The sequence below is a fragment of the Geospiza fortis genome, unplaced genomic scaffold, assembly GCF_000277835.1.
Source record: "Geospiza fortis unplaced genomic scaffold, GeoFor_1.0 scaffold35, whole genome shotgun sequence".
NCBI classification, from domain to species: Eukaryota; Metazoa; Chordata; class Aves; order Passeriformes; family Thraupidae; genus Geospiza; species Geospiza fortis.
The window spans coordinates 598,287-610,099 of NW_005054453.1; the positions used below are offsets into that span (position 1 = coordinate 598,287).

Below are 11,813 nucleotides of genomic sequence, written 5' to 3' on the forward strand. Positions count from 1 at the left end.
CGTGTGCGGCGGCAGCCACAGCGTCGTTTCGCCTGGAAAAGACCTCCGTGATCATCCATTCCGGCCATTAGCCCGGCACGGCCAAACCCAGCGTTAACCCGTGTCTCCCGGTGCCACATGCACGCATCCTTTAAATCTCTCCGGGAATGGCGGTGACTGAACTACTGCCCTGGGCAGCCTGTTCAGTGCTTGACAGCCCTTTCGGTGGTGGCATTTGCCCTCATGTCCGACCCAAACCTCCCCTGGCACAACCTGAGGACGTTTCCCGTCACCCGGGAGAAGGGATGGACCCCCCTTGTGCCCAGGCTCCTTTCCAGGGGCTGTAGGGAGCGGTCAGGTTCCCTGAGCCCCCTGCTTTCACACCGTACCTGGTGTGCGGCCCCAGAATTGCATTGGCACTCCTCCTTTCATCCCAGCCAGCCTGTGAGAATCCTGAATCAATGCCAGAGCTGGCTTCTTTGTCTCCTTGCCGAGGAAATTCCAGTGTCGTCAAAAAGTGAATCAGAAATCGTACTTCACTAGAGTCTTCCCATCACTTTGTGTACATGTTCTTACCTTCCTTTACTCAAAAAATTGACATTGTATAGACATAAGTGGATTTTTTTGGAGTTGAGGAAGAGTGATTTAACTTACAATTGTGCTTGATGCAGAATTTTGATCAAAAATAGCAATTTAAGAAACTGCTGAACATTTTTGTGGTTTTACAATAAATTGCAGAAGTGACTGTGCTTTCTTACTCTTCAGTAATAAACATAAAACAGGAAGATATCAATTGACATGTTTCTCTCCTGATACCTTTTCAAATTTGTTTGTTTTGTACATGTAATTGATGCTTTAAAAAATCCAAATCTACTTTCAGCGTTGTACTGAAGAGTTATAAAAAAAAATCTGTGTAAATTAAGACATTCTCTACCTGATAAACGGTTCATTTTAAGGTTGATTAATTTTTTATTACATGTATAAAAGGGATGCAGAATTTTATAAGACTTATATACTGCAAGAACACTTATTGACAATTATTTAAAACAGTTCAGTTTAACGGTGAAATCTGCTTTTTTCCATATTGCAGAACATTCACTGGAATCATCAAAAAATAAGGTAAGAGATACTAGAGATGAAAGTGTAATAATGCCTGTTTTCAGAGACAGATCCCAGAAAAATAACACATGCATTCACTTTTTGAGAGGGGCAAACTGAAGGTGAGTAAAGGGCAGAGAGAAGAGAACTTGGAATTTTGTGTTCTGTGTGCTGGGTTTATTTAAGGCTTCTCAAAAATAATCCCATGGCCCTTCAAACATTTGTTTCAGTGAAATCTCAGCTTTGTTAGCTACTTGTCTTCTAATTCTGAAACATTTTCTTGGCTGTACTTGTTCCAGTTGGGTTAGGAAGAACATAATTCAGCAGCTGAAAGCAAACAAGAACCTAGACCAAGCAACTCTCCAGCTTTGTATTTATTCTTTATGCAGCTCCTATGTAAACATTGTTGTTCACAGCCTGACAAAGTACAAGTCATGCTCTCATGTAATTATTGCAGATGTTTTATAGGCAGTTTGAGCCAGTGCATTGTAAGCAATTGCCTTAAACTGACCCTGTTCCTCTTACAGCAAAGAATGCACACAACAGGTACAGAGAAGCTGAGCAATAATAATAAAGTGGGTAATGTCTTCATTCCTCATGAATTCCTTTGCTGTGTTAACCTCCTAGGTTTTAAGAAATGCTGTACACGTTGAAGAAGCTGAAGTGGAGAAGTGTGTCAGAGATGTAATGAAAGAAAAGAAGATTGGACAGAAGGACACAAGGTGTGTTTGGAGACCTTTCTCTGTGCTCGTTTCCATGTTCTTCCAGCTGCCTAACCTGAGGCAATGTTTATATTCAACGCAAGTATTCAGAATGAAATCTGAAAATGAAGTGTGGTTATGTTCTCATCAGTTCTAGAAAATAAATTGCAAAGTTTGATTCGTGTGGATTTGGCATTACTGTGTGTCTGTTTTGCAAGTCCCTTCTGTTACTCCATATTTCTAACTAGTATGATCATTGCAAAAGTTGATTACAAGAACTGTATAATTCCTTAGATATATTTGAGAGAATATAGTGATGCCTGATTAATGTTTGCATTCGTCTGCATAAGTAATTAGTGAGTGACAGGGAATAATCAACATTTCTTCTTTTTTTTGGTTTTTTTTTTTTTTTTGCACAAAAGACTTACCAAAAGTTTGGGGGTGGGTGAAGGTGCAGTGGTCAGGATGATGTATGGAGTTTTGTGCCATGACAGATTTTAGCTTTTTATGGCTGAGTAGGCCTGTTTAAATCTCCTCTGTGGTGTTTTGTCATTGTTTCAGGTTTAAGACAAATTTGCGTATATCCTTGCTACAGATATCAGGTTATAAAAAATTGTATTTGGATGTGGAGAACCTAAGGAAGGTCCCATATGATTCAGAAAATGAAGAACACGAGGAACAGTTAATTGAGGTGAAATAACTTTTAAAATACATGTGCTGTTTGTTTGGTTTTTCCCCCCCCTCCAAGTCCAATGCCTTGAAAGAGCTTATTGGTAGCATTCTTACCAGCTGGCCTATTTAAAGCTCTTTTCCACTTACAAACTGCAAAGCAGAACTGCAAACTGCAGAAATGACACATTAAAACAAAACCTCAAAGAAAAAACTAGAGTTACCTGCAGTGGAGTTATTTTGTGTGAAATCAGACATAACAATATATATGTAGAAAAATTAGTTTGTGAAGCATTACTGAAGAATCACTACTAAAAAGATTTATAACCTTATGCACATGTCTAACTTTGTAAACCACTAATTACTAAATGAAAAAGACACTAATTTTTTCTTATTACTGCATCCCAGTCAATATCAAGGAAGAAAGTCTGATGCTGGAAGATAAAACTTCATAATTGTCTCAGCTTGCTATGGAAGCCCCAGCACTGCCATATTAAATGAGTATTCATTGAGAATTTCTAGTTCAGTTTATAGCTGTCCTATTACAAAATGATGCATAAATTAATTTCTGTAGTGAAACAAGTCTTTGTTTCTTTGGTATTCGTACAGCATCTTTGTCTGTGAAGGGAAAATACCACACTTAATCTTGAATGTAATAACTTCCATAACTGCTGAAGTGAGCCCTTGTAGCAGACCCCAGATTGCCACTAACAGAAAAATGCAGCATGCAGATTGTGCCCTGTTCAATACCTGGTGAATGGTTTCTAGTGTCAGCGGCAAGTGTTCTGAATTCATGTGGCTTGGAATGCTTGAGCAGCATAACATGGAGGTCTGTTTGTGCAGCTCTGGCATTTGCTGATGCCTCACGAGAATCTGAAGGCCAGAATCAGCAAACAGTGGTGTGACATCGGCTTCCAAGGCGATGATCCTAAAACAGACTTCAGAGGAATGGGGCTGCTGGGCTTGGTGAATCTGGTGTAAGTGGAAAGAAGGATTTCATTCTTTTTGTAACTAATTTTCAGTATCTGTCCTTTCTCTCATTAATGCTATTTCTAATAAAAACTGAGAAGAAGCAAATAGAAAGTATTATGTTCAACATTTCTAGTGGCTGCACGTTGTAAACATGTGATGTGCTTGGGTAAGAAGTGAGGGAAGGGACAGAAATTTGCCCAAGACACCTTATTTTGTTGTTGCCTTATGATAGAGTCGGTAGGTTGTACCTAACTTGTCAAAAGCTTTAAAAATTCCTGAATGTAAAAATTCCTACTGTAATGAAAAATAGACAATTTTACATACCTTTGCTAAGCTAACTTTTTGGACTAGGTTGAACTTCATATTTGATGTTCAGATCACAATGATATTTTTTTTACAGTATTAGTTCACACTGAATATAGTTTATTTTGCTGCCTTTACACTGGTATTAATTTTGTGCCATTTTCCAGTTAAAAGCTAATTTTCACCTTTAGTTTAAAGGTACAGATTTTAGTGTTGACATGAACACAGTATTTTTTTTTTCAAAGAATTTAAAATAATATTTTACACCGCCAGGTATTTTAGTAAGCATTACACCAATGAAGCTCGTCAGATCCTTTCTCGGTCAAACCACCCAAAGCTGGGGTAAGTCACTCTAGAATTTTTTCTGGCTGCTTCTATGTGAGAACTTAAATGAAGACTGTTAAACATGTGTCCAGAAGGTAAAGAGGAAAATACATGTGGGCTTTTTCCATTAAAGAATGAAAAAAAGGGTCAAAATAGAAAGGTGTGAGAAACCAAATAAAGAAAGCAATTTCTAGCTGGGAACTAAGTGCAGCTTTTTCTTTTTTCCCAGAATAGATTTGTTGGGGCAAAAATGTTGCAAAATATCATCTTTATTTAACATAGTAAATGCCTTTAACATTGTAGTTAGTTTTATTTATAGCAGACTTAGATTATATTTAGAAATTCATACTTGTTTTTCACCTTCTTACTGATCCTGTGTTGGGACAGTTTAGATTACCTCTTAAGGTCCTTTTTTCCCCTCTAGGTTTCTGCTGTGTAATAAGTATTTACAAACAGGTGGTTTGTTTGTTGAAATCTGTTTTCAAAAACTTTGCATATTTAAGCATTTAGCTGTTTTTACAGAGAAATATGCTCTCAAACCAGTCAGATATAATAATCTGATCTGTCTAGCTCGTTGTTAACTTGATAACCTACCAAAAACCAGGAGCCCTTCATGACTTTGATTGTAAATAACATTACCCTGTGCAACTCTGTCATGAACAGGTTATGTGAGACTTTTTGCTCAATTACGTAAGTATATAATTGGTAGAAATTAATTATTTCTTACTGTTTCTTCTTCTACAAACACTTGTTGTTTAAGAATTTCTGTTATAATACTTTTTATACCATGCAACGGAAAACCAGATTCTTTCAGCCTGAGCAACAGGTTGAAATAGACATTCCATTTACACTGCTTTACCAATGTTTTTCACATCCAATTTTTAATATTCCAGCAGATCTAAGGATTTCAAATGAATGAGTTGGAGTCAGTTGATTAGCTTTGCCATCTCAATATTACAGTAACTTTCACAAGTAGTACAGGAAAATCTTGGACTGTCAGAGCTATCCTAGAGCAGAGTGTGCCAGGGAACCTTTTAAGTCTTCCAATCCATAATGTAGACCCATGACTTGTGTTGCAGATACTCCTATGCCATAGTTGGGATCAATCTGACAGAGATGGCATACAGCTTGCTCAAGAATGGTGCTTTGAAGGGCCATCTCTACAACATGGTCTCTGGGCTGCCACAGATGGAGCACTTCCATCAGTTTTACTGTAAGTATCTGTAGCTGCTCTAGCACTCAGGGTTGGCCACAACATAGAGTTTGGGCCCCTTGGAGTGCATTTCCACTCTTTTCTCATTAGCCAGAGCAAGCTGTTTGTCTTCTGTATTGGAAATGCACCAGTTGCCTAAACATTGTGCTGCAGAAATGTACATTGAAGGATAATTTCTGTGGCTTTCTATATTTTAGGTATTCCTGTCTGAAAACACAGTTTGCAGATTTATTTTTTTATTTATTATTAAAGCATCCAGAAGCTTGCTGTAGATCAGGATGGGACAGTCCTTGTTTTAGGGGGTTGAAGAGAGTCTAAAGGAGCACTCTAGGACTGGCTGTATTTTATTTTCTTCACAGGTTATCTAGTTTATGAGTTTGACAAGTTCTGGTTTGAAGAGGAACCAGAAAGCATTATGCACTTCAACCAGTACAGAGAGAAATTCCATGAAAAAATTAAGGGACTTCTACTGGATCACAATGTGCTACTGACCTTACCAGATACAAAGAAACCTTAATTCCTCTCAGTATATGAGGTTCTGTATTAAAAATTGAGTCATGCATTTGGATGGAAATTTTGTGTGTTTCACCAAAAACTGTCTAACAATAGAACTTTTTTTTTTACATTAAAAAAAAGAAAATTAGCAAAATTCAGTTAGGGAAGCTTGGACAATCATCCTCTGTTTACAGGTATTTTTATGCTATTCTCCAAAGGGCAGCTTTTTGAAAAGGAAACAAAACCCAACCAACAAACCAGCACAAAAAACAGCCCACAAATCTCAAGAACTTCTGGATTGCTTACTTTTACATTTTCTTTTATACTTCTTGGTGCAGAAACGTGAAGCAGATACTTATGCTGCATCATATTTTCTATGAATGGGTTTGACTGTTAGTGGTCTTTTAAAAGACAGTTTAAGTTGTGCTTTTCAAATTTGAATTTAAATTCCAACCTTCTAACGTAATGGTTGAGGTTCAGCTTTTAGTTGGAATTATTGTGGTTTTAGATTTTTTGTGTTCTTGTTCCTTTATATGTCATCAATCATTCACTCAGCAATGTTAAATTTCTTTGTAATTAAGAGGTCCTCAAAGGAGATGTATTGTTTGTGTGTAATTTTGGAAAAGAGGCTTCATCCATCAGCATATTGTACTTACTTGTATTCTAGTACTTACTAGAAATTACTTCTGGAAAAGGAAATTTATCTATGGATTTGTACCAGCCAATTCCTATGCTTGAAAGAAGTTTAGTTTTCAAACAAACAAAAAGAACCCCGTGTCATCAGCATGAGGATAAGATCCTCAGGCTAAAGCTACTCTTTTAAAAGTATTCCTATTGTAAAAACTTTTGATTCTTTCTAATCTGACTTCAAATGATGAGAATGATTGACTCAGAATCTGTTGTCAGCCCTTTCTTTTAGCAGCTAAGGGGGTATTCTTAGTGGGAGGTACAACAGATCTACTTTAGCCCTTTTATAAATGAAGAAAACCCCTTTATTGCAGCTGCAATCCTTGTTTTGTAAAAATAAATTCACATCTGAGTACAAGTCTAAAAAATACATATTTTCCATGGAAGGGATGCAGCTTTGATGTGTTCCTTAGTCTTGCCCTCCTCAGACAATCTAATAGATAGACCTTCATGTCTGTATTGTGACTAATTATTGCTCAGAGCAACTTTAAATGGATTTGGTATGACCATCACTTTGTTTTCTAAGACCTTCTATTAAATAAGTGCCTTCTGCTGTTTTCAATCTGCTTTTTACTTTGAGTCTTCTAACTAGATCACAGCCTTAGAAACTTGAGTAATTTGAGAAAGATTTTTTCACCTTATACCTAAATGGTTCACAGTGGCACAAAATCTGTATGTTGATACAAGCTTTCATGTATTTTTTTTAATCATCTCAGGTAAACTAGTTAATTTCTAGTCAGTGACTACTCCAGAAGAGATTCCTGAAGAATATAAGCATTGAACACAATGAATGGAAGCATGAGGGAAAAAAAAAGAAAAGACAACGCCCTGTTTGTAGTGAGTGTTATTACACTACACAAGTATGAAATATGATATGTAATACTGCATTTCTTGGAGATCATCAAAGCCCAGCTGGACACAGCCCTGAGCAGCCTCCTTTGAGGGGCCCTGCTTTAGGCAAGGGATTGGGCTGGGTGATCCCCAGAGGTGCCTTCCCACCCCAGCAGTTCTGTGGGTCTGTGTTGTGTGAGTAGTGACTTGTTGCACTGCATCCGCCCTTGTGCTCTCAGTCCCTTGAATGCAGGCCTCTCCTGCTTGTGGGGAAGCTCCTGGTCAGGGCTCACAGGGCATGGCTATGGGCTAACACAGCTCTCTTGTCTTTTTATGGAGCCTGAGGTACAGACGAGAGTCAGACAAGTTGAATGTGTTCAGGGTGGGGCAGGGTTCAGTCTCACCTCTGCTGGGTTGATGCTGTTCTACCAATGTAAAAAAACCCCAAAACCAACAACACCAGCACTGTGAGGATGTACACAGGGAGAGGATTTATGGTTTGCCCTGGCTTGTGAACTGAACAGCTGAGCTGACCAGATTAGATGCAAACTGACAATGGGAGGCGCAGTTCTTTTGCTGCTGCCCTGGGTGTGGATCCTGGAATACTTGCCAATGAAGAGCTGAGGTCCTGTGGAGAGCATTCTGGGATTCAGCCCCTGTGCTGCAGCTCTGTTTCTCTGAGCTTTGCAGACCCTGGACACACCAAAAATCCAAGGAAGGAAGTGCAGAGTGGCCCAGGTGGTTACTTTCTAGCCCTGTCTTCTGTCGAGTTTGTCTGCATTAGTAACTTTCTCTCCTGCTTGTAGATCTCCTTTGCAGGCAAAACACAACAGACTTTGAATTCCAGAAGTGATCCCAATTATGTTTGGCAGCAGCAGCAAAGGAGATGCTATTTGTTTTCATCTTCTGCCTGCCTGCTAGTTACAAAATCGTTTGAGCCATCTCTAAAGGCTCCCCTGAGCTACATCTGCAAGCTTTTTGTTCTATTTTTTCCTACAGTTGCAAAATTCATCTACAGCCTTGTCTTCCCAGCACTGAAACTTTCACTGGGCTCCTTGTTCACCGGGAGACTGACATTTAGATATTGCTGAGGCTTCTAAAGCCCAACCATAGAGTCTCAGGGTTCCCATCACACACCTGAGATGCTTCAGTGTTAAATGTAGTTCAAGCTTTTAATGAAATGCATCCTTGCTAGTTTTTTTCCTTCTTAAATCAATGGGTGATCTGGGAAGTAAAGTGTGGCAGTAAACCCAACCATCATCAGGTGAGTGAGACATAAGGGAATGCATTAGTTGGCAGGTAGTAATGAAGGTGAAGGTTTATCTTAGGCTCCAGTGCATCTCCCCAGGAGACAGGTAGGATTTGCATGTGGATTTGTATGATCAGCTAGCCCAGTAATTCTGTCTAGGAGTCACTCACTATATGTAGACTAATACTGGCTGTCCCTGTTTGCACCCCTGGTAGGTTAGCTGTATTATGGTGGTAGCTAGAAAATGTATTGAAATAGGTCAAATTGTGTTTAGAGAAGGCAAGAACAAGGCTTTACTAGTCAGTGGTATTTTATGCTAGTTCTGTTGTAACGTGACAATCCTAAGGTTATGGAAGACTGGAAATGGAGGTAGGACACTTTTCTGCAAGTTGGTATTATCTTGAACGTCAGAATTTGTTGCTCACAGGTTATTCTAAGAGTCTTAAAAATTCAGTAAATTATTATTTATTAACCATCATGTTTTAAATACAGATGATCTTATTAGAACTTGCAAGTGCTGTTAGTTTTCTAACTTGCTGCCTCTTTAAAACATTCACTATGTGAAAGCTTTTATGCAATAGTAGTAAAAAAAAAAATTAAAACTGGAGAAAAGGTGGTTTTTAAAATTTGTTGTTGTTCCTGTAGCAAGTGTTTAACAAACTACCTTCACTTTTGTTGTTCAGTGTATGCTTGAAACACGGTGCCGCTCTATAAACAAATTAATCAGATAAGAGATAAGCAGAACTTTACTACAAGCAAATGTAAAATCGAGTCTGTCACTAAGTAAACATACTGTTTTAGAGGTAACAAACCTGATTGGAAAGCCATGTGAAGACAGTGTTACATAGGAGGAAAGAAACAATCTTTTCCAACTGGCTGTGCTTCAGTCAGCTGATACAGCCACATAAAAAATAGGGCATTTTGTCCTAAAGGGCAATAGTAAAAGGGGCCAATTTAACCACCCCAGGTGAATAGTTTCAGACTTTCAGTCTTTGAAAAACAAAACAAAAATGCAACATCAAACAAAACAAAAAGCAATCTTTGAAAAATGCAACAAAACTTAAACACACACAGAGCTCAGTTGGTTTTCCGGATTTTCCGTCCTAGTTTAAATAAAATCTCACGAAAGAAATAACAGCCTTTTTTAAGGAATTACGATGAAAAAGTTTGTGTTTAGTTAGGTGGGAGTTGAGCAATCAGCATCCTTGACAATAGTGCTAGTGATGTGTGGTGAAGACGTAGCCTGTGGTTTCCCCCGTCATGCTTGTTTGTGTTGCTGTAGTACCATGGTCACCCATCTTCAGACTGCTGTTTCTTGTGCCATTCTAGATCCTGTCTTTCTCTAGGGAATTAACAACCCAGCCCAAGACAACTTGTGGGCACTTTCTTCTTATGACACTGTGCTTAGACAGCTGCATACTAGTAGGAATTCCTGTTTACCACAGTAGAAAAGCAATAATGTGTACTGTGATGTCTGTGTAATAGAGATGTTTACAATGGTAGCAAATAAAGAACGGGTTAGTCCAAAATATTGTCAACAGTCGTGTCTTTGGCCTGCTAGAAAATGTAACAATTTTCAGTTCCATGCACCTGCACTGGGATATGAGTGAAAGCTTTATCCTAGTTTTTTCTTCCCCCCCATCCATATAACTTGCCTCCAGCTTGCTAAGAGGTCCTTGGTGCTCGATCCTGTTTCGCAGATGGGCTGCTGTACTCTGCTGCAAGTGGGAGAGGTTTATTACTGCTTCATTTCAGTTGCTTTTAAAATCTCCACTTGAAAAGAAGCTCTGTCTCAAGCTTAAAAAAAAAATAAATTTAAAACAAATCCACAACATAAAAAAGCCCCTACCAAACCCAACCCCCCCCAAAAACCCCACAACAATGACTTTATTTGAAGGACCTGGAAGTTAACTCTCAGAGGCAACTCAAAATCTGAGCATTTTTGCTCGGGATGAACAAAATTTAAAAGCTGAACAACTCTGGAGATAGAAACCCTCAGGTGTTGCTGGTTTATTGGGTTTTTTTCACTCTGTATCTTCTGGCATGCCTTCTACAAGCTATGTTAAATAATTTGCTTGGGTTTTTTTAGTTTATTTGTATCTCTCAGGCAACCTTTATTTCTCCTCCTGAATTCTGAAGAACAAATGCTTCTGTTAATGTACTGAAGTGCCATTCCATGAGAGCTGCAAGATCTCACCCGTGGTGATTTTTTATTTCTGCAGAAGCACAGAACAGGCCTTGCCCCTACAGGAGCATCCCAGTCCTCCAAGCTCCAAATGTCAGATTGATCAGTTATGCAAATGTGTTCTTTTAGAAAATAGGACAAGCAAGCAGCTATTCAGGAAATTGAAACTGAGATATTGAGTACCACAGGAAAGAGAAGAACCAAATATTGTCTTCTGAAGTGACATACTTATGAGATATCTGCTGCCATTTATCAGGAACATCTTGCACTGCTGTTAAGACTAAGCTGTATTTCACAGCTTGTATTCCCAGCTCTAAGCCACACTTGCACAGCAATGCTGCTGCTATCAGCACATGGTGCAATTTTCTATTATTGACCATTTTCCAGTGTAATGTTCACTGCCATATTTTTGTTATTATTTGCTGTCAGGCCAATTTCTGGCTTTGCTATTGAATAAATCAGCATTTTAAATTGTTTTGGTTGGGGTAGATTTAATTTTCTTCCCAGAGGCTGCTATGGAGCTGCGGTTTGGATTTGTGCTGAACACAGGGTTGATAACACAGAGATGTTTTTGTTATTGCTGAGCAGGGCTCACACAGAGCCAAGGCCTTTTCTGCTTCTTGTGCTGCCACACTGGTGAGGAAGCTGAGGGTGCCTGGGAGGGAGGGAGGAGACCCAGCCCAGACAGGCGATCCCAGCTGACCAAAGGAATATTCCAGAGCATCTGACACCATGCTTAGTATATAAGGAGGAGAAGAAGGGGGAAAGGGGGCACATTGGAGTGATGGTGTTTGTCTTCACATGTGATGGGGCCCTGCTCTCCTGGAGATGGCTGAACAGCTGCCTGCCCATAGGAAAGCAAGGAATTAATTCCTCGTTTTGCTTTGCCTGTGTGTGTGGCTTTTTCTTTCCCTGTTAAACTGTCTTTATCTCAATTCATGAGTTTTCAGGCTTTTACCCTTCCAGTTCACCCTCTGATCCCACTGCTGGGGGAGGGAGAGAGTGGGTGCCTGGGGCTTGGTGGCTGCCTGGACTTGAACCATTATGTTAAGAGTCACAATTGCAGCTTGAAGGACAAAGCACTTGACACAAGGCTATCTTCCAGAT

The 11,813-nt window shown here is 39.2% G+C and overlaps 1 protein-coding gene across 1 annotated transcript in view; it reads left to right on the forward strand.

Moving 5' to 3' along the window:
* Window positions 1-10,050, forward strand: part of ELMOD2 (ELMO domain containing 2) — a 10,793-nt gene extending 743 nt beyond the window's left edge. Inside the window, exons 2-8 of the mRNA XM_005427773.2 lie at window positions 1,070-1,098; window positions 1,705-1,799; window positions 2,340-2,469; window positions 3,291-3,424; window positions 3,996-4,064; window positions 5,126-5,259; window positions 5,619-10,050. Coding sequence (XP_005427830.1) covers window positions 1,070-1,098; window positions 1,705-1,799; window positions 2,340-2,469; window positions 3,291-3,424; window positions 3,996-4,064; window positions 5,126-5,259; window positions 5,619-5,776 — 749 coding nt within the window. The 3' untranslated portion in view covers window positions 5,777-10,050. The remainder of the gene's footprint in view (window positions 1-1,069; window positions 1,099-1,704; window positions 1,800-2,339; window positions 2,470-3,290; window positions 3,425-3,995; window positions 4,065-5,125; window positions 5,260-5,618) is intronic.
* The last annotated feature ends 1,763 nt before the right edge of the window (window positions 10,051-11,813 follow it).